The sequence below is a fragment of the Leopardus geoffroyi genome, chromosome C1 (genome assembly GCF_018350155.1).
Source record: "Leopardus geoffroyi isolate Oge1 chromosome C1, O.geoffroyi_Oge1_pat1.0, whole genome shotgun sequence".
Lineage (NCBI taxonomy): Eukaryota > Metazoa > Chordata > Mammalia > Carnivora > Felidae > Leopardus > Leopardus geoffroyi.
In genome coordinates this window covers 43,792,888-43,816,500 of record NC_059328.1, presented here as the reverse complement: position 1 = coordinate 43,816,500, position 23,613 = coordinate 43,792,888, and the positions used below count along the sequence as shown (strand labels likewise).

At 41.2% G+C, this 23,613-nt stretch overlaps 1 protein-coding gene across 2 annotated transcripts in view; it reads right to left on the bottom strand.

The window, feature by feature from the left end:
- The window catches only part of TCEANC2 (transcription elongation factor A N-terminal and central domain containing 2), a 36,347-nt gene that overhangs the window by 12,025 nt on the left and 709 nt on the right, over positions 1 to 23,613 (bottom strand). For both annotated transcript variants that reach the window (XM_045477507.1, XM_045477508.1), the window contains exons 2-3: positions 23,377 to 23,521; positions 13,315 to 13,456 (exon numbers count right to left, since the gene is read on the bottom strand). In XM_045477507.1, the coding sequence (XP_045333463.1) occupies positions 13,315 to 13,456; positions 23,377 to 23,478 (244 nt within the window). In that variant the 5' untranslated portion in view covers positions 23,479 to 23,521. The remainder of the gene's footprint in view (positions 1 to 13,314; positions 13,457 to 23,376; positions 23,522 to 23,613) is intronic.

Here is a 23,613-nt window from a genome sequence, read left to right as displayed (position 1 = left end):
CCACGCTGCCAGCAAAACTGCCCAAGGCGGGGCTCAAACTCACAAAACCATGAGCTCATGACCTGAGCCAAAACCAAGAGTTGGACACTTAACCGACTGAGCCACCCAGGTGCCCCAGGACCAAATCCTGATAGTTACTGAATCTGGGCGAAGGGCATATGGGGGTGTGTTCTATGATTTTCTTTATTTTTATGTATGTTTGAGATGTGCATAATAAAAATGGAAAAAGAGGGAAAGGATCAAAAATATATCAATATGCAAAAGTACTCAAAAATAATTACACTGAAAAGCAAAGAAATCAACTAAACACTTAGATTTAAAAACTTAAAAAGTAGGGGCACCTGGCTGGCTCAGTTGGTTGGGCGACTGACTTCGGCTCAGGTCATGATCTCACAGATCATGAGTTCAAGCACCGCGTCGGGCTCTGTGCTGACAGCTCAGAGCCTGGAGCCTACTTCAGATTCTGTGTCTCCCCCTCTCTCTACCCCTCCCCTGCTCACACTCTGTGTCTCTCTGTCTCTCAATAATAAACATTAAAAAAAAATTTTTTTTAATAAAAAATAAAAACAAAAAGTAGAGGGGCACCTGAGTGGCTTGGTTGATTGAGCATCCAACTTCAACTCAGGTCACGATCTCATGGTTTCATGGGTTCAAGCTCTGTGTCAGGCTCTGTGTGCTGCTTGGGATTCTCTCTCTCTCTCTCTCTCTCTGTCTCTGTCTCTGCCCCTCCCCCATCCACACTCACTCTCAAAATAAATAAATGATAAAAAAAATTTTAAACACTTAAAAAGTAGACAAATATTAGCTATATTTAAAAAAATCAATTGCTTTCTTACATCTGCAATAGCTAGTCTGAATACATTAGGGAGAGATTCTGCTTAAATAAGTACAACCATAAACCACTTAGCAAAAGATTAACAAGAGTGGGGTACCCTGTCTTCGGGCATGTCATCTCTGATTCCAACAGCCCCAACTGGCTTCTCTGCCTAGGTTTCAAACCCCTTAATGGCATCTCCCACACTGCAGCCAGAGTGGCCTTTTTAAAACCTAACTATTCTTTCTTTTATGTGTATTTATTTAATTTTGAGAGAGAGAGAGAGAGAGAGGGAGAGAGAGCGAGCAGGCAAGGGGCACAGAGAATCCCAGGCAGGTTCAGCAGAGCCCGATGTGGGGCTCGAACTCATGAACTCATGATCATGATCTGAGCTGAAATCAAGAGTTGGACGTTTAGCCAACTAAGCCACCCAGGCACCCCAAAACCTAACTGTTTTCTGTTTTCAGGATATTTTTTCTAAAACATAAATCTGACCATTTTACTCCTCCACGTACAGCTTTCAATCCTGTATCCAAACTCATATCTTGTCACACAAGTCCTTTCACAATCTGTCTCCTCCCACCTACTTTCCAATGAACATTCAGTCTGCCTGGAATACTCTTGCTTCCCTCTATCTGGTTAACTTCCCTTCTGCCTTTAAGACTCAGTTTAGGAGTCCCCTACTCCAGGAAGTCTTCCTAACACCCCCCAGTCTTGGTTGGTGCCTCTCCTCCCCTGTGCTTCCTTAGCACCTTGTGCTTCTGTTCACAATAATTGTCACAGTAAGTTGTAATCATCTGATCAGCTATCTCTCTTGCCCACCAAAGACAGCTTCAGGGCAAGAGCTGTGACATGTTCATCTTTGTCTCTCCAGCAGAGAACACAGTGGCAGAAGGTAGGGGTTGGCAGAGTGGGTGTCCAGTAAATGTTGGTGGAATGAAACACCCATATAAAGAAGGTATTTTTACTAAAATACATGAGAAAATGTGAACGAAAGGGGAAAATGTACAACGTTGTAAAATAGAAAGATTAGCACAAAGAGAAACAAGTAAGACACAGTCCTTGGAGTTTAACCTACACTCGCTCTGCCAAAGTGTACAAAGATGATACGTGTGCAAAAATACCCTTATAGGTACTGTGATAGTGAAAAGCTAGAAACAATGAGAAGTTCATCATTCAGGGTCCAATTTGTTAAATAAATTATAGTCCACTTGAACAACGAATACTTTGCAGCCATTAAAGACTGGAATAGCTCTACATGTAGTAACATGGAAAGATGATTACTTTACTCAGGTTCTCAGAAGAGCACGCACAGCATGAGCCAATATTTACTTTTAAAATTATATTTGTGTATACATATAAGCACACATATTTGTTTATATGCAGGGAAAAAGTCTAAAGAATTTATAATGAAATTATTAACTGGGGTCTCCTCTGAGTCGTACGACTGAATGCATCTGTGCAGTTCAGCTCAGTCTCATGGGTTGGCTCAGCCTGTAAGCAATCCTAACGGCATGGTTGTGTTGTACTAGAGGTGCATTCCGGTTTCTTTGGAACACAGATCCTTCTCTTCATGTGTCCCCCTTCTTATCCCTTTCTCTCTCCAAGAAAGACACTGTTGATCAGGCTTTATATGTGAGCAATGAAGATGCCGAAGTCCCTCAAACAGAGTCCCTCTGCTTGTCAAATCCAATGGACCTGCTCCATCCTGATGTAACTTGATGCCTCTGTGGCCTCTGATATTGTTTTCTGTCTTCTGAAATATTCTCTTCCACCACTTTTTGAGACACCACCTGTTACTGTTCTTTCTCTCTCTTCTGCCGGCTGCATATGCCTTACCCAAACTTTAATTATCAGTGAACCCAAGCTGGGGCGTTGTCCTTGGTCTCTTTTCTTCTTTCTCCACCTGCTCTCCCTGAGGAATGTTACCCACTCCTGTGGTCCAACTACCATCTGCAAGCAGATGACTCCCAAGTATTAGCCCAAAGGCTCCCACTGACACCAGTCTCCTACTGGACACCTCCACTTGTTTATTTTGCAAGTACCTCTAACTCAACATTTCTAAATGGAGAATGGAACTCACTATTATCCCCCCTCAGTGTCCTGTACTTGTCCCTCATGTACTTGTCATACAATAGCACCACCACTCACCCATCATTTTGGGCTCCTTAACATTTTTTGTATCTTTCCCTTTTCTTCCTCACTGCTACCTTAATCCAGGTCCTCATCACCTCTCCACAGGTCTACTGCAAAAATGTACTAACCAATCTCTGTCCCCAGTTTGGTCTTCTCCAACTCAATCTCATTACTGAAGTCAAAATAACCTTTTACAAACACAATGTGATCTCATTACTCCCTTACCAAAAGTCCTTAAATGGCTCTCCTCACTGCTCTCAAATTAATTCCTAAGTATAACATCCAAGCTCTCGATGACTTGGAATTTCCCCGGCCTTACCTCTCACCTTTTTGCCCTCTTTCCTCCCTGCCAGCCCTCCTACCCCTTTGCCTCCATGAGCTAAGTTCTGGCTAAGGAGAGCAACTTGCATGTCCTTGTTTTGGGTCAGGCTGTCTGGCCTTCTTACATTTCTGTGCCTTAGCTCACAGTTCCCTCTGTCTACAAGGTTTAAATACCCACCTTCCCCTCTAAACTGTAAACATCTTGAGGGCAGGACCCCATACGTCACTCCAAATTATACTGCCAGCTCTTGGCATAGTGACTAGCACAATAAGTGTTTGCTGAACTGAATCAAACAGTTAAATAAAAACCACTTACATTTGGCTTTCAAATTGCTTTTGTACTAACATTTGAATATGGATGCAGTTGATTGGGAAATTCACACAACTGCAAACAAAATAATGGAACTATACTATAAAGAATGGAATCCAAAGGCTCTGGGAAAATGAAAAGGTTTCTAATTCTTACTCATTGTTAAGAATTCTTCCTACTCCAGATTGTATATGAATTATCCTCATTATGTAGTTATTTCATTTTTATAACTGAACAACAAACTAAAAACTATTCTATCTCCTTTTCCACATGAGAAAAGGAAGCTCAGCAAAGTAACTTGCCCAAGGCCTCACAACCAGTAAGTGTATAAGCCAGGATGTGAACACACACAGCCTGACTCCAGAGCCTACACACTTAGCCGCTTATACCCTGTACTTCTCTGTATTAGGGACTGGCACATGGGGAGTGTTTGATATAATGTAGTTCACCTTCTGGATATTCCCAAATCAGAAGAGCACAGGTCTTAAGAGGTGGCCAAAGGGCAAAAGGCTTTGACTCTCAGGCCAGGCCAGTGGGGTCACTGCTTCTGGCCTGTAGGAGGCAGTATACCTCACAGATGCCCCATAGGAACCCCACGCAGACTGGTCAGGAGTTACTGCCAACACCAGCCAAGCCCTTCTGGGAAGGGTAGCACTGTAAGGGAGCCCAGGAAGATCCAAGATTTGTCACCAAGAGGGTGACAGCAGGAAAGGCAGTTGGTCCGGGGCAGGAAAAGAGAAGAGAGGGGGTCTAGGAAATCCTCTTCTAGGACAAAAAAAAAAAAAAAGACAAAATAACAAATTTTAGATCATAAAGGGAATTTCATGGTAACAATGATGACAGTTAGTCACTGTGCTAAATGCTTTACCTACCTTAACTCACTTAAGCGTTGGAACAACACTATGAGGTAGGTGCTGTTAGGATTCACCATTTTACAGGTAAAGAACCTAAGGAACTAGAAATTAAGTGACTTGTGGGACACTACAAGTAAGAAGCAGGACCAGGTTTCAAATGTAGGCAAAGTGGCTCCAGAGCTCACGCCTTAATCCTATACTCTTGTCTCTGGTAATGATACAGTCCTACCTCCTCCTGACTGAGATGAAAAAATATGAGGCTCTGTGACCTTACCCCAAGGTCACAAGTTGGTCAGTAGCTACATCAAGGAAGTTAATGATCTGCAAAGTCATTATGTGCTCCATGAAGTTTATGTTTTAAAGCAAGCAGTGCCCCTGGCTGGTCTTATGATCTAAGTCCAGTCCCCTAGGTTTAAGGGTAGGGGGTTTCTGCCTCCCAACACACTGTTAAGACGAATTCCCTGCAGGAAGCAGTCTTTTTGCTCATTTGGCAAACATTACTGAATATCAAGTATATACCAGGTCTTGTGCTAGACCCTAGGATAGAATGTTGAATAAGACAATCCTGTACTCAAGGAGCTCTAGGTAGGTCTAAGCCTAGGAGAAGACACCTAAAAACAAAATACGAAAGTATTACAGGCAGATCCAGGGTCCTAAGACAGTATTGAAGGGGAAACCCAGGGGGGTCAAAACGAGGAGGAGTCAATTCAGCTGGCAAAGGGGAACACCACGAAAAGAGGTAATTCTTGTCTTGAGTCTCGACAATGACTCAAGAAGAGAGGACTCACATGAGAAGTACAGTGAACGAGAACATAGAACCTGAAATAGCATGGCATAACTTAAGGGCTGTGGTAAGAAAAATAATGATTCCCAAGGATATCCATGCCCTAATCCTCAGAACCTGTGAATATATTACCTCACATGGAAAATGGGACTTTGATGAGATTAATGTTAAGGACCCTGAGATGGGGAGATTAGCCTTAATTATCTAAGTGGGCCCAGTATACTCACATGGGTCTTTAAAAGTAGAAGAGACAGAAGGCTTATGTTGGAGAGGTAAGTGTAAGAATTCGACCCACAACTGCCAGCTCTACAGATGAAGGAAGGGAACCATGAGCCACAGAATGCAGGTGCTTCTAGAAAGTAGAAAAGGCAAGGAAACAGATTCTCCCCTAGAATATCCAGGAAGGAAGACAGCCTTGTCAACACCTTGGTTTTACCCAATGAGACCTGTCCTGAACTTCTGACCTATAAAACTATAAGATAATAAATAAATCTGTGTTTCAAGGTTTTCAACCACTAATTTTGTGGCACTTTGTCATGGCACCATTCAATGGAAAATGAATACAGGAATCTATAAGTACTTCAAGATTGCTGAAGCAGTGACAATCTATGGGACAAATCGAAAAGAAAAGGACATTTGGAAGGTCTTTACCACTAACTTATTCCATAACCTTTATCAAGTTAAATCGCACACCCATTCATTCACCCACTCACTAACTCACTTATTCATCCAACAAACATTTTTAGCTTCACATAGAAGACTGTTTCATCTGGGTCTCAAGTGAAGGAAAAGTAAGAGTTTACCAGGGACAAAGGTGCGCCTTTAGGTTTCAAGAGGTGGCATGACATGGCGTAAGTACATCAGAGCTTTGTCACTTATTATTTGGTTTTCTGACCTAGGGCAAGTTCCTTCAAACTCTCTAAGCTTCAGTTTCCCATTTGTAAAACGGAGAAAATCATAACATTTCCCTCACACACTTGTTAAGTGGATCAAATGAGATCATAGATGGGAAAGTACTTTGGAAGTACAGGGTTTTTTGCTGTTGTTAACCAGTCGTGAATGAAAGTAAGACGTCTCTGAAATCAGATCAATAGGACTGACATAAAACTTTCCCCAGAATATTCGTGTATACAATATGAAAAAAGGGGAGCATGCTTGCTCACTCCACGGCCTTACGAGACATTTACCCAGTACTCCTTGCCCACTTATTTCCTCTATAATAAAGGTATCCAGTCACAGAGCCCTTAATTAAGTGCTAGGTCCAAAGGCTTTTGTCCAGCCAGCCCTCGACTTCCCAGACCACTTGAGAATAGTGAGGGCACACATTTCTCCTGCCTCTTAAAACACTCTCCTCCTGGGCCTGCACATCACTGTACTGCCCTGGCTCTCTCCCTCCTCCTTCTTAATTACACTCCCTCTACCTCTTTACTGGTTCCTCTTCCTCCCCCCGCTTCCCCTCCACAGACATTCGCTCAGGTTCAATCCTTCACCCCTTTAATCTGTTCTTTTACTCAGAGAATTCATCCACTTAGGTGACTTTAAGCAAATGTTTCCAGGCAGATGAACTTCCAAACATGTATTTTTAGTCTTAAATCTCTCATCTGCACTTCAATCCCACATCTCCGATTGCCTGTTGGACATTTCTACCTAAGAGAATTTACGTCAGAGCAAAATCCAAGAGATGCTGACTAAAATGGGAATACAAGGAGAAAACTCCCAACTGGGGTACATAAGAAATGGCACTAAATTCTGACTTAAAAAAGGTGAGTTTGAGCAGATGGCAGAACCCATAGAAATGCTCCAATAAAATAAAGGCACATATGGCTGGGGTCGAGGGCACAATGACAGTCTGTCTGCTAACCAGGAAAGAACGCTGCCCCAAGAGACCTGGGTTCTCATTACATTGCTAGTGCTAACCTCGCTAAGTGGCCCTGGATAAGTCACTTCATCTTCCTGGGTCTTAGTTTCCTTCTTTACAAATTCAAGTAGCTAAATGGATTTAAAAGTGTTACAACATTGACATTCATAGAATTCAGAAATAGATAACAAAAATTAAAAGATCTCAACAGTAAACCAAGAATACAATTCACAAAGAAAAGAAGAGAGTGCCTATAAACACAGAAAACAATTCATTCTATGCAGCAAATGAAAAACAAGATGCTATTTTTACCCATTAAATTAGTAAGATTTTAAGAAAATGGCAGGAATATAAACTGGAATATTTCTAAAAGTCTAAGATTCAAAAATGAATCAGGCTAGGAGATATATATGCCCAAGAATTACCTGAAATAAGGCCTCAGTTAAGCTGAAGTGGACAAGCTCTTTGGGTAGGTACTCTAAAGTACCTTCTGTTTGGGGAAAGGGACAAGGACTGAAGAAAGAGAGAAGGGCAAGAAACAGGATATACAAAGCTAGAAAGAGCCATGGAGGGAATCCTTGACCCTGTCGTTTTCACTGATTTGATGAACATATCCTGAGCTGCTGCTATATGCCACACTAATGCTTGAAAAGCACTGGTGAATAAAATAGCATGGTCCTGCAGGCACAGAGCTGCGATTTAGCAAATAAAAGACAAAGAAGCCAAAAAATGAGTTAATTATAAAGTCAGATAAGGCATATGAAAGAAATAAACATATAAAATAACAGACACAGAATGGGCAACAGGTTCAGTGCCATTTATGTCAACAGAAAAGACAGTAATCAATGGTCTCAAGTTCACAGTTCTGGGAAAATGAGAAACGAGACAAGAGTATTGGATCTGGGTAGAAAGAAATCACTCGTGTCCTGTGAGGAAAGAACAGTGGTGTAGGAAAAGCCAGGATGGAAAGGGTTTAATGAAGGAATGGGAGGGGCGGGAATGGGAGTTGTGAATGTGTATCAATCATTTTTAAAGGAATTTGGCTATAAAAGAGAAACAGGTGCCTGGAAGACGCAGCAGACAGTTAAAGGGGAAGATCTGAGTGTGTCTGAGGGCAGACAGAATGAGCTGGAGGAGAGGGCAACAAAGCGAAAGGCATGTTGGCATCCTCATTCCCTGTCATTTCCACAGTCAGTCCCTGCTAAGTCCAGTCCGTTCGCCCAGACCAGGTTCCCTCTATGAACCTGTCACTCCGCAGGCTGGCTTCTCTCCTGTTCCAAAAGTCAGAACTTTCTCCCATCCCACATTTCTTTTCTGATACTGCTCTCTTTTCTTTCAATACAAAATTTTTTAAAAGGGCCAGTTTCATTTCCTTACTTCTTCCTTACTCTTCCCGTTTCTGCTCCTAACCTTGCCTTTGAAGCTGTCTTCATCAAAACTGTTAATGACCTTACTTTGCAAAATCTAACATGCAATTTTTAGATTTAGCTTATTTGGCCCTTTGACAACAATGGACATACTGACACTCCCCCCCAGCAAATGCCCACTCCTTCCCACTGCATGACAGCATTCCCTCCTGTTTTCCTGGTCATACCTTCTCAGTTTCCTTCTACAAGTCTCTTAAATACTGGTGTGCCTCAGGATTTTGGACTTGGCTCTTAGCTTTTCTTATATACTCTCCCCGGGCAAGCTTATTATTTCTGTTACCTCCGTTTCTAGCTATATGCTGATGATGACTCTCAAGTGTATATTTATAGTCTCTCCTTAGCTTCAGCCTTGTACATCCAACATCTTGTTGGACATTTCCTCTTGGATGCCCCACAGTATATCAAATACAGTAAGTCTAAAATGGAACTTGTTATTCCCCCCATCTCTATGGTAATAAGTGGTACTGCCATCCACCAATTTGCCCATATGAGAAGTCTGGGCCTCAACCTTCATTCCTTTATCTTCATTCCCAACATCCAATCAATGTCTACATCCTTCGGATTTTAATCTCTTGATTCCAACCACACTTCTCCATACCCACCCCTGGACTATCCAATCCAGGTCACTCTCATTTCTCACCCAGACATTTCAATTGCATCTTAACTGGCCTCCCTGCCTCTAGGTTTTCTTTTCTCCAACACTCTTCTGGTAGACAGATTTCCCTAAAACGCAAATCTGAATATATCACTCCTCCATTCAAAACACTTCGATGCAACCACTTTTTATCCTTAAGAACTCAGGCTTTACGATGGACTAAAGATACCCTTGCACTGCAATACACTAAATTCTGGACAAAAGTCACTTCATTCCCTCAAAAAAAGTAGACAGAGGCTAAAGAAGTAGGGTTATCCTAAGGGGTGATGTTAACAGCGATGTTACTAAAATACTTAGCTTTGGGCCCATGGTGAAGTGGGAGAGTTAACCGATTAGTTGGACTCTGATACTGGGCTGGGATCTTTGCAAGGTGTGCTAAAGTATTCCAGGTAAGAAGTGGTCCTTGACTACTGGAAGAAAAAAAAAAAAAAAGTGAACCCCCTCTAGAGATAAGCTCCAACTTAACCCCACAGAATTTCCATGGATTAAAAGAAAAGAATGAGCTCACAATTAAACATCAACAAGCACATGGAAAGGCAAGCACCATAAGACTCAGAAGAAACAAAGATTTAAACCCCCAAGGACTATAAATATTAGAATAGTCAGATGAAGTATACAGAAGAACCATACATTAAAAATTTTTTTTTTTCAACGTTTATTTATTTTTGGGACAGAGAGAGACAGAGCATGAACGGGGGAGGGGCAGAGAGAGAGGGAGACACAGAATCGGAAACAGGCTCCAGGCTCTGAGCCATCAGCCCAGAGACTGACGCGGGGCTCGAACTCACGGACCGCGAGATCGTGACCTGGCTGAAGTCGGACGCTTAACCGACTGCGCCACCCAGGCGCCCCAGAAGAACCATACATTAATATTTAAAGAAATCAAAGGCACTATCACAAGGATGTACAAACAATATTTAAAAGAGACAGATTGGGGGGAAATTTTATAAAAATGTAAAACAGTTTTTGAAACAAAAAACTCAGTGAATGGGTTCAACAGCTGATTAGAGTGAGCTGAAGAGAGAAGGACTTGGAAGATATATATCTGAAGAAATTTACTGGAATTCTATGGGATAAGGAGATAGGATTATGACAGACAAGCTAAGGGGTGTGGAAAATAAAAGGTCTAAACATACTTCTAATTGTAGAATCCAAAAATGAAGGAATAATGAAAGAGAAGCACTTTGGGGGCGTCTGGGTGGCTCAGTTGGTTGAGCATCCAACTTCAGCTCAGGTCATCTCATGGTTCATGAGTTTGAGCCCCACACTGGGCTCTCTGTTGTTAACAGAGCCCACTTTAGATACTCTGTCCCCATTTCTCTCTGCCCCTCCCCTGCTTGCACTTTCTCTCAAAAATAAACAAACATTAAAAAAAAAAAAAAAAAGAAATACATATTGTGGTAGCCAATCTACTAATAGCCTCCAAAGATCCTTACCTCTTGGTGTTCATAACCTGTATGCAGTTGCCTCCCAAATTTTACCTGGGTTGGTCTTGGTGACAGAAGCGATACCTTATCACTTCCAAGATTAGGTAATGAAACACACTGTGGCATCCATCTTGGTGGTTCTCTCTTGGGTCTCTTGTTCTGGGTAAGTCAGCTGCCGTGTCATAAGCAGCCAAAAGAAGAGGCCCATGTGATGAGGAACTGAGGCCTCCTGCCAGCAGTTCAGTGAATGAGCCATCGTGAGATCCTCAAGCCCTGGTGAAACTTTCAGATGACCGCAGCCCCAGCCAACAGCTTGAATGCAACCTCTTAAAGGACCGTGAGCCAGAACCACCCAAATAAGCAGCTTCCAGATTCCTGACCCTCAGAAAAACTATGTGAGATAACAAAAGCTTAAGCTGCTAAATTTGGTGGTGATTTTTACACAGGGATAGACAACTAATACACACACTAAGACCAAACAGGCTTACAAAGAGTCTCTTCCATCTGGTCCAGACTGCCTCTCCAGTTTCATTTCTTGCCACACTTTCCCGTTTATTACATTTCACACACACCAAACTTTTAGTTTCTGGAATGCATCATGTTCTCTCCCCCCTCCAGTCCTCTGTAAAGCGCACATGTTACCCACTATCTAACACATTCTTCAACACCTTCTCCTCTACTCCCAATGCATATACTCCTTTGGCTAGCTTCTACCCATCATCAGAGCACTCATCACACTGTATGATAAACTCTTATTAAACTGTCTGTCCTTCCATTAGACTGCAGGATCCAAAAAGGAGAGGACAATATCTGTCTCCTTTATTATTACGCCAGCGCAGTTCCTAGCACAAAGCAGTCAGTAAATATTTGTCCCTTTTAGCCCATAGGATATGGACAGGCAGGAGGCTAAAGGTAGAAGAATGGAGACATTTTCAGGCAATGATCCAAATGAATCTTCAGCCTAGCAACTGAAGTAACTACAAAGGAACCAAGAAACCCCTGTATTCCATACAACCTCAGGTTTAGGGAGGGCTTAGGGTAAGGTCAGGAATCAAAAGTTGGATAATTTCCAGCTCCTCCTAAGTTAAGCCTCCTTGTCATGGTTTCATTATGATCCTTGAATTGAAATCTATGAACATCAGACACATCCATTCTTAAAAGCACACTCGCAATTGTACTCAAAGGACAAATAATTTTTTTTTTAATTGATCTCTGTGCCCAGTGTGGGGCTTGAACTCACAACCCTAAGATCAAGAGTCACCTGCTCTACTGACTGATCCAGCCAGGCACCCCATAAACAGAAATATATATTTTTAAATGATCATCTGTTCTGTGTTTGTGGGACAATTCCAGCCTATTCCGTTGATATTTATGATCTGAGCAGAAATGGCATTTGTGGTAGGTGCCTAAATATGAACATACACATACACATATGTACATATATACATGTCACAAAATATTAATCACTAGTACCCTCTACTGGTGGAAATACCTTATCGGCTCATATGAATGGTCTTATTGCCCTCTAGTGACCACGACTTATAAAGAGAAAATCCAGCAGCAGATGGGAGAATCTCCTTGGCTGTAATGATGGGGTTTTATGTTCTTTAAGCATCTAATTTTCTCAGATTCTGGTTTATATTACAGGGGTGCAACTCTCGAGACTCTTGGGGGACCCTCTGGGGGATTCCACACAGCTCTTGCCAGCTGTTAGCGCCAGTCTGAAGCTGCTCTCTCTTTTGCTTCCCATGAACAAGAGGTCAAGGGGAGGCAGAGAAGGCATTGGTTGCACTGGCGAGGGCAAGAACAGCAGCTGTGAATGACTACCCTGGACTCCCTAGGGAGCTGGGAGCAGCTTGAGGAACACATGTTGGCCCTCCCTTACATATTATTCACAGTTGTGTACTGTACTAAAATGGCAATTCAACGTAGTCCCTGACTTACCTTTTAAACATCTCAATGCTGTAATAAAGGATGTAGCAGCAAATGTTGCCATCATTTTGTTTTTACAAACCACACTCTGCAAGTTATTTCTGCTCAAGACAGAAAAGCTAAGATTTAACTGTCAAGATTTAACAGAAATGTCATCTCTTCTATGAAATCTTTTCTGAATTCCCCAGATGTAGGTGACTGCTCTGTCCTTTGTGCCAGCAGGTACCTTGTACAGAGTACAATGATATCCAGGATACTCTTTATATGTTTTTATTTATAACCTATAATATTTTCTGCTCCTCATTGCCTACACACTTGTTTCTCCTACCAAACCTCAAGTTCCTTGAGGTGACAAACCATGTCTCATTCATTTCTACACACCTTGCATCAAACGCGCTCAAAATGTTATCCCTAGATCACTGCTGGTTACCAGTCTATGAGGTAAGTACAGAAACTGAAGTATGCATTAAGAAACTTTAATAGCAATTTGACAGAGTAATTCTGTATCCGTTGAATCTAAAAAAAAAAAAAAGAAGAAGAAGAAGAAGAAGAAGAAGAAGAAGAAGAAGAAGAGGGGCTTGTATTTTGTATATTTTAATTTTATTTTTCTGGAAATTTTTATTATGTGTTATAGAAGTATTGGTCTGCAACCAATGGAGAATTTTTTAAACAATGGTCCTTCACCACGGACAGTCTGAGAGGCACTGATATGATAGATAACTTAATGTTTGAGGCAGGGAGGAGAGGAAGAAGAGACAAAATATAAGCACTTTTCATAAAATTCAGAAGAACATACCTATCCTTGTTGATTTTAACACTTCCCTGGAGGGTATTTTCTTCTTTAATTCTCGTAAAGCTTCAACTAGATTCTCTCTGGTCTGACCAGGAAGCTCCAACGTAGTTTTCCACCTTTTTATGTCTTCTATAACCACAACTCTCTGGGAAAAAGAAAAGTCATTTGGAAATGGAACATTTTCATTAGAAAAACATCTGCCTTCACCTGAGTTAATGGGGCTCCTATTGACATATGAATTATTGATTATGACCTGAACCAAAGCACGGTACGTGATGGCCCCAAATGATAGGTAATTGCTTAAAAGCAGGTCCCGCTTACTGCAAATCAGGAAGAGAGTTACATCTATTAGGAAAAGTGCAAGTTTTAATCTAACCATGTCAGACACTGCTGGGCACTTAGCAGAGAGAGGCAATAAGGATGAGAAGAAAAGAAAAATGATACTAAGGTGAATCAACCTTATAGCTCACTTAAGCGTCTTCATTCACAGGCAAGGACAGAAAGCAAAGAAGCCATAAAGGCATATTTATTTCAACAATAAAAAGCATACTTCAACAGCTCCCCACTTCCTAGATGATAAAAGTCAACCTCTCTTGTTTGAAAAGTTTTTAAAACTCTGAAACACATAATAAGGTACAGAGTAACTATTTATAACTGAAAAAAGTTAACATTTTGCCATTTCCCATAAAATAACAAAACATTCTAAAGTTTGTCTCCTTACACCCTTCACTAAACTCATTTCGCTCCTGTTTCTAAGAGAAATCACCACCTTCAAGTTGATATGCATCTCTCCATTTGGTTTAAAATATGAACACTTAAGGAATCTGGGTGAAGGGGATGAGGGAGTTCCTTGTACTCTGTTGCAACTTTTTCGTAGTTCTGAAGTTATTTCAGCTAAGAATTAAAAAAATTAAACTGAAAGACAAAACAATAAAGTTGCTTTCATAATTACAAAAAATACTGTCTTGGATGGTTATTTCCCCGGGGAGGTAGGCCCAATTAGGGAAAGGAAGGGGGCACAGAGGGCTTCTGGGATTCTGGTAATGTTCTGTTTCTTGATCTGGATACTGGTGACACAGGTGTGTTCACTTTGTGAAAATCTGTCAAGATGCACATTCATGATTTGTTCACTTTTCTATATACAGGTTATAGTTCAATAAAAAGCAACAACAACAAAATCTCAATTTCCTTCCCTGGCTGGGGTCTGCTTCCAACCTAGCAGCCCATGGTGGAAGAGGTCTGACTCCTCTCCCCATTTTGCTTCCCCTTCCCCCATCTGCTTGTTTGCTTTGGCCTCTGACCCTTCCAGGTATGAAGCTGGGAAAAGGAGGAGAGGTAAGGGACAGGAAAAGCCTTCTCCTCTTTTGTGATACTACACTAGTCCGGTTTTAGTGTGCTCTCTAGACTTGGCAGATTCGGAAAGCAGACTCTTTTTTCTTTTGAGGTGTTTCTGTGGTTCCTCGGAGAGCCCCCATTGTGGAGACCTCACTTGCCATCCCTGTAGTGTTGGCAATGCCTCTTCTAGCCAGCCACTTCCAACTCCCCGCAAGCTCCCAGTTTTCGGCAAACCACTTTACACACGCTCTCTGTGGGGGTTCCACTGACCTTCCAATGATCCTTGTGAACTTAACCCCTTTAAATCAACTCCAGGCCAGGGGCGCCTGGGTGGCGCAGTCGGTTAAGTGTCCGACTTCAGCCAGGTCACGATCTCGCGGTCCGTGAGTTTGAGCCCCGCGTCAGGCTCTGGGCTGATGGCTCAGAGCCTGGAGCCTGTTTCCGATTCTGTGTCTCCCTCTCTCTCTGACCCTCCCCCGTTCATGCTCTGTCTCTCTCTGTCCCAAAAATAAATAAACGTTGAAAAAAAAAAAATTAAAAAAAAAAAAAAAATCAACTCCAGGCCAGCTCGCATTTTTTCTGCTATATCCTCATCTTTGCCCTGAAGAATTCTAAGGGTTAACAGCCTTCCCATTCAGCCACTCTCTGTTTTTAGTCTTTCCCAGGCACAGATCTGGTCTCTGTGTCCACCAGATCCAGGTACAGAGGTCAAGTTCTCCAAGTGAAAATACCACAGCCCTCCCACTATATCCAAGGGAACTCTCTCTCCTCTCTTCTTTTAATTTCAACCTTCTTTATGGCCTAGAGTAGGTGATGGGTTCGGGATTCCGAAACTGGTCTTCATGTACCGCCTTCACAATTTCTGCATAGTCTAGAATCTCATCTGGGAACACTTTGCTTTGTTCTCAGCCTTGGGGTGCTTTAGCCAGAAGGGAGACAAGTTCTTTGTTATGATCTGCTACAATACAAAACAATACTGTCAGTGGTACATGGTATGCAAAATAAATAAATGAAGCCAGTTAAGGGGATATTTTCAATAGGAAGAAGATGTAAAGTATAAATATCATATCATTCTGCAAAAGGCTTTTTTTCACTCAATATATTTTCTCCATTCACTCATACTCATATACATAAACCCAGTTGACTCACTTAATAGTAATGGATAGTATTCCATTATTTTTACACACAAATATCTTAGAATTTTAAAATCTATTCCCCTAATGGATATTTAGGGTCACCCCACCCAACATTTTTCCTGTTGTAAACATTGCTAGGATGAACTCCTGCCTGTGACATATTCACTATCGTCTTCCATCCCTTGCCTTTTAACTTTTCTGGGTCATTATGCTTTAAATAGCCTATGGTTGCTTTATTTTGCCCCCATTCCCCATCCAATCTGAGAATCTCTATCTTTTAACAGGCGTGGTTAAGCCACTCGCATTTATTATGATTACTGATATAACTGGATATACTTCCTCTTTGCTTCTTTTACTTTTCCTTTCTTATCTTTGATTGTAACAGCTTGAGTTTTCTTTGATCTTTTCTTTACGGTTGGCAAATTATACATTCTATTTCTATCATTATAGTGTTCATTATTATACTTTTTAAGACATATGCTCTATGAAATCTGTATCAGTATCCTCCTCACAAGCTTCGGCTTCAGAAATCCCTACTAGAAATATAAATGACTTGTCTATCCTTTCGTGTACCTTAACTGTTCTTTCATATTTTTCTCTATTTCTCTGGAATGAATTCTAAGTGATTTCCTCGCCTCAAGCTTCCAATCCACTATTTCTCTCTGTAGCTATGGCTTGTCTACTTTTAACCTGTTCCATGTCTCCATCAAGGAATAATCTTTTCATCGGACAACTTAATATTTTCCTCAAAATCTGCCCAATTTCTTTTCATAGTCTTTTGTTTTTTTCTTACAGTACCTCATCTTTTCTTTATAAAATTCACATATTTAAGATCTCTTTCAGGTTGTGCTCTTATTGCCACTTCTTGGGGTAGAAATGCTATTATTTATCTCTATCTGCTCCTTCTCCCTCTGGGTAATTTTGACCATGAGTTCATCTTTAATGGAGACTATTTCCATGGGGATCTGGTGTCCTAGGGTGTGAGGCGTTTTAACAGGAAATCTCACATTTGCCTTGGCCAAAGCCTCTGGATTTCTCTGATCTATGCCAGTTATGTTCACTTTTTTCCTGCTTTGCTAAGAGTGTAAATTTAAAACCACGCATAGTAGTAAGTATGGGGTTCTAATTTATTATAGTCAATTCTTTTTCCATCCAAAACCCCTGAGAAGATCATCATTTTCATGCTATTGCCTTGGACTAGTGGATGGAATTTTTCTAGTTCATTTTTCACAAACATGGTAGACCTGTTTTGGCTCCCAGCTTGAAGTGGGAATTATTAGCCTGAGGCCTTAGGCCCCACACTGGCTCTAAAACTTCACACCCCAAACATTGTATCTAGTTTCATAAAACTGTTCAGCTTCAGCCCCCACTTAAAGCTTAGGGTTTGAATTTCCTCTCTTTCCGGCATCTGAAGATTTCTCGTTCTTGCTTTCAAGCTCAGCTCTGTATTAGAGACTTTTTATCTAGCATTTCTACATGGTTAGAATGAGGTTAGGGATTCCACATGAGATCATTCTAGTATATGGAACTACAGAAGCCCAAACTCTAGCATGGCATAAAAGGCCTTACATGACTTGGCTCCTGACATCCTTTGCAGCTTCATAATTTGCTCCAGCTACATAGCAAACTATCTGAAGCTGCCTAAATGAATTGCAGTGTTTCACACCCTCTGCCTGGGATGCTCTTTTTTTTGCCTCAACCATATGATAAACACCTACTTATATTTGAAGACTCCTTTCGAGCACCCCGTCTTCTATGAGGCCTTTCCTGACTCTCTCCTACCAAATTTGACCACACTCCCTTTTAAGTCCTTTGTAATCTGGACACATTCCTACCACTGTATCTGCATTTTATGCACATACTTATTTATAAGGCTGTCTTCACCACTGACTAAGCAATTTGAGGGTTGGGACAATTTATTTGTCTCTCTATTCCCTGCCACACTAGGTATTATTGAACAAGTCATCTCTACCCTCAAGGACTAAATCCAGTATAGTTTTCAGATCTGAAATTTTAGCTTAGAAATAGAAAAATCTGCAGTCAATTCCAGAACAGAATTCCACATATATCCAAGAATGTTATTTCTGTCCAAATATGGGTCTCAAAAGAGATATTTCAAGTTATTATCTGAATTATTTAGAGGAACAAGGGAAGTGGACACAAAGTATCAAAGGGGAAGCTACAATGAGCAGTGGAAAGGTTATCACCACAAAGACGTGCTCTCTCCTATACCATCTGGTCTTATAGTTGTGGATGGCTGAAACATCAGGTTTGACAAAACCAATTAGAGAAAATGATTCACTCATAAGCAATAACATGGAAACCATCCCACCAGAGGGGGCAGGGGACAATCTATTGGCTGCTCCATCCTACAGAAGGAGGAAAAGTTTACAGAACATTCTAAAGTGCTGAACCTAAAAGAATTCACATATTCTTTTAATAATAATTTAAAAAAATCTCCTATTGCAACCAATAGAGGAAATCACTTTCCCTTCAGGAAGTAAGAAGAGATTAACCAAATTAACCTCTACCATTCAAATGTATATTACACACGCTCTATTGGGTATCACTTCTACTGAATGTGATAAGGCTACGGCAAAATTACTTGTAATATACCGATAACAGAAGTACAATGGTCCCAATATCCAAGATTTTTATACCTCTTCTGCTTGACATTCAGAAACCTCCACTTTCTTAGTTCACCCTGTAGGGGACAGACAGTGGAACCAGACTGTCTAGGTCAAATCCCAGCTCTGCCATTTAGAGCTGCATGACCTTGAGCAAGCTACTTAATCTCTCTGTGGCTTAGATTCATCTGTAAAATATAAATGATAAAAGCATCCATTTCACAGAGCTGTTATCAGAGGTTAAAGAGTTAATATATGTAAAGCACTTTGCACAATTCCTGGCCCAGAGAAACGGGCTCAATGTTAGCTGTAATCATGACCATCGCTATCATCATCACTGTTCCCAGCTCTAGTGTTACCACACAAGTCCCTCCTTTTCCACATATGAAAAGAGAACATTACTGATCAGTTTTACTATATGACAAGCACAATGCTTAGCCCTTTCAATATGTACTTATCTATTTAGCTCTCATAACAACCCTGCAGGTTATAGTTATTTCTAAAGTTACTGATGAGGAAACTGAGGCTTGAACATTCAGCAGATTCTTGGCATTTAAATGTGACACTGGTATGTGGGAATAAGTTACTTGGCAGAGTAGATCTCTTTAAAATGCAAATTTAACCCAACTCGGTTTTAATTTGTCATTGTGTATACATAAAGTAAGCATGTGTGCGCGGACAAAGGGAAGAGAGCAGCAAGAACTACTTACTATTAAGTGGTTATACATCACTACTTCCCTCTACCTTGCCAAATCTTTTCAAATCTTTAAGGTGCTCTGAGCACTAAAACAAACATTGAACTCTCTCCTCTTATCTCTTAACCTTTACTGTCTAAACAACAGTTTTGTAATGGATCACATATGATTTTCTATCATTACTTATTAATTTCTTATAATATGATCCTCCAATAGGAAGTCCCATGAGGGTTCATACTTTCATCTTAAATTTCTTTTATGGGGGCACCTGGGTGGCTCAGTCGGTTAAGCATCCCACTTCAGCTCAGGTCATGATCTCACGATTTGTGAATTCGAGCCCTGCATCAGGCTCTGCGATGACAGCTGGGAGCCTGCTCCAGATCCTGTGTCTCCCTCTCTCTCTCTCCTCCCCTCCCCTCTGCTTGTGCTCTCTCTCTCTCTCTCTCTTAAAAATAAACATTTAGAAAAAATTTTTTAATTTCTTTTATGTTCCCTGGAGTATCTAGCATAGTGCTGGGCATGAAGTTGTTTTGTAATAATATTTGTTAAATAGTTTACTATACAGACCCTGCAAGGGCATCCCCAAATAAGAATGATTATTATTTAGTCAATAAATTTTTACATGCAGGCACTGTGTTAGGTCTTGGAGCAGAATCAGAACATAATAAGACACTGTGGTCTCAGTGCTCAGGAATTCATAGTAGACTGGGGAAAAGTACAGGTAATCTGATCATCACAATACAGTAAGGTCCGTGCTATGAGGATATTTGAAGAAAGTGCTGAGACAGTATTGAAGAGGGAAGGACTATAATTCCCTCCAAAGGACTCAGAAAGCACTTCAACACTCACTTATTTAACCATTTAATATATGCCAAGCACTGTGACAGGAGGTAAATAAAATACCCAAGGTCCCTGTACTCATGAAACTTATAATCTAGGATTCACAAGGAAAGTCGCACTTGAGTGGGTTCACCAATGAGAAGCATTGTCTCCATAAAAAAAAAAAAGAAGAAAGAAAGAAAGAAAGAAAGAAGAAAGGAAGAAAGAAAGAAAGAAAGAAAGAAAGAAAGAAAGAAAGAAAGAAAGAAAGAAAAAAGTTTGCCAGGAAAAGGGACCAGCATCAAGTCAAATCACTGGAGACATGAAAGAAACTAGTTTATACAGAGAACAGCAAAGAACGGGGTGTGGCTGGAATGCATTCCTGGGAATGGGGAGCCATAAGGGATGAGATGAGAAGGCTCACTGGGGCAGAACAGGGTCTCATACACAATGCCAAGGATTTTAGTGTTTTAGTTCATTTGATCATTCAGAAAAATACACAGTGATCTTCTATGTACCAAGCCCTGTGCCAGGTACCAGGGACGCAAAAATCAGTCAGACACAGTCTTTCAAGAAGCTCAGAGTATAGTAGGATACAGTATTAAAAAAGACACAATATAGCACAAAGGAGTGCAGTGACAGGGTCATGTTTAAGATACAGGGATGGCTTAGAGAACGGAGTGATTAGATTGGCTTTCTGTCTGGGAGACAGAAGGGTGGTCAGGAAAGGCCTCATAGTAGAGGAGACTCTTGAACTAGGTCATAGTGAATAAACTGGAGGTCATAAATTGATGATAACAGCAAACACTTGCACAAGTACTTATTATGTGCCGGTCTCGGTTCCAAGCACTTTACATATATTGGCTCACTCAAACTTCAAAACTACCTTATAAAATAGATAGTTCATTAATCCCACTTTATGAAGAAAGACACAGAGAGATTAAATGACTCGCCCAAGGTCATGCAAACAGTAAGTGGCATGGCTGGGATTTAAACTTTGTTCTTTTTTTTTTTTTTTTTTCTTTTCTAAATGTTTATTTTGTGAGAGAGAGTGTGTGCATGAGTGGGGCAGGGTGAGAGAGAGAGGGAGACAGAATCCCAAGCAGGTTCCATGATATCAGTGCAGAGCCTGATGCAGGGCTCGATCCCACAAACCTAGAGATCACGACTGAGCCAAAATCAAGAGTCAGAAGCTCAACTGCTTAACCAACTGAGCCACCCAGGTGCCCCCAGAGTCTGTGTTCTTAATTACCATACTATATTGCCTCCAGGACAAGAACGTAAGGCCATTCCAGCCAAACAGGACAGCATATGCAAAGGTACAGAGGTAAGAAACAGCACACCATCTTTGGAAAATTGAGTGGTTGGCACCGGATAGAATGTAAACAAGGAGAGCAGCAGGGGATGAAGCAGGCAGATGCCAGGTCACAGAGGGCCTTGGGTGCCAATGTCTTCATTGACAGGTAATGAGAAACAGCTGAAGGGTTAGGCAGGGAAGTTACCTGACAGATTTTCTTTTTTTTTAAGACTGATTTCTCTGGCTTCAGTGTGAAGGGGAGAATGAACGAGAATGCCAAAGGCAGGGAGACAAGTTAACAGACCATGGCACTGCTCTAGATGAGGGATTTTTAAATTTAAAGTTGGAGATGTAGAGACGAGAAGGACTTTTAGGAGGCAGAATTGGAAATTAGATACAAGAGAGGAAAGAGTTAAGGATGGCTTCCACGTTTCTAGTTCCAGTTTCTTTGCATATGGATTTAAAAGTAAAAACAAGAGAATAAAGAACAGGTTTGAGAGAAAAGCTACTGCATTTAAGGGGAAAGTTATTCCCCATAAACACTTATTATTTATTCTGATTCCATCGTCACATGATATATTCTCATCTTCACACACAGGGACTCTCAACTGAGGCCCAAGTGGGGACACAGAGAGGAGAAGGGGCAGGTGGAGGTATATTAGAATCTGGGTGTTTGTATGTGAGTGTATGAGTAGTTCGATTACTACCCTCCTCTTTTTCTTCCAGTCTGATACCACAATCCTGCCCACCACGTCATTGAGAATCACTATTGTATACAAGTATCCATGAACACTCTGATAACACACAGACAGTTGAAAAATCTGATTATGCACAGAAATCCAAGACCAGGAGAGACTTTTAAAGATCATCTAGAATTCAGTAGGTCTAAACCAAGGGCTGCCTGGAAACACATGAGGGCATTTTTGCTTATCACAATGGGAGGTGCTGTTGGCATTTAGTGTCTGAAAGCCAAGGATGTTAAATGTCCTATAATTCACAGGACAGTTCCAAATCATGAAGAATTAACCTTGCCCCAAATGACAACAATGTTCCTTTGAAGAAATACTGATATGGTTCGACCCCCACATTTTACAGATGAGGACAAACTGAGATCCCAGGTAAGAAATGACTTGCTAAAGATCACCCAGCTGCACAACAGGGCCGAGAACCAAGGCTTCTGTTTATACTCCCCTGCACTGCTTTCTAATCAGGGTCTGGAAAATCTGTAGCACGTCTAGAAGAGGAGTCCAACTAAGTACGGAAGTTAAGTACTCAGAATGCTGCCTTGCTATCATAGCCCTGTGCATATTTTCTCTAGCCTCAGATCCCGCTCGCACCTTCAGAGACCTAGGCTGGAGCTACACATTTGGCAGTCATCACCGTGGGAAGCCGTAAGACAAATAAGGTTACCCTGGCCAAATACATAAAATGTGACAAGCCCTGGGGAGCACAAATATTAGGAGTCTGGTGGAAGAGGAGGAGCCCATTAAGGAAACTAAAAAGAAAAGGACAGAAATGTAGAAGTTCAAGAAGGCAAAGGGAACTAATTACAACCGTTTGTTCGTTTGTAGTGAAACGATTCTTACTTGGTCATTAATTGGGTACATACGTCCACTGATGCATTGTTGTCTATCCTGTATCTATTCCCTTGCCTCTTCTTTGCCAACAGAAATCAGACATGTCAAAGTTGCAAATAGTCTTGTCAAAATAGTCTGTTTCCCAGTCTCAGCTGTAGCTGTTAAGACCATGTGATACAGTTCCAGCCAATAAGACAGGAGAGTATAGTATCATCACCCAGCCTTATTGAGTTTGTACAGAGTACACAGAATCATATTTGGTACTTTAACATTCCTAATAAACCAGAAAATCTTGCCAAAAAATAATAATAATAATAATAATAACCTAGGGGGCTTGTCCTACCAGACAGCAAAACACACCATAAAGCCAAAGTAATCAGAAAAGTAACAGAAATGCATGCAGGCCTGGATAAATAGAAGTCTGTATAGGGTATGAAGAAAATAAATTAGGAGTGATCAGGAACCCTTTGGGGAGAAAACAGCAAGAAAGAATTCACAGGTCTTCCACAGAACTCCTCCTGCACCACCTTGCTATCACAGTCCTTTCCACATTTTCTCTGGTCCCATATCCCCTCTCACCTTAAGAGATTCAATCGTGGCCTGCTTGTAAATCTTTGCACCAGGATCTTTCTTCTGAGGGCTATTCTGGATTCTAGGCGTTCGAATGACGAATTTATCCATGCCTAGGGGACTCCCAACTACCTTCACGTGCTTGCAGCGTGTTCTGCTCAAGAAAAGAGGGAAGATTCTAAAACGTCATCAAAACTGCTGTGATGTGTGCTCCTAAAGTAACACAATGGCCTTTTATATACTCTG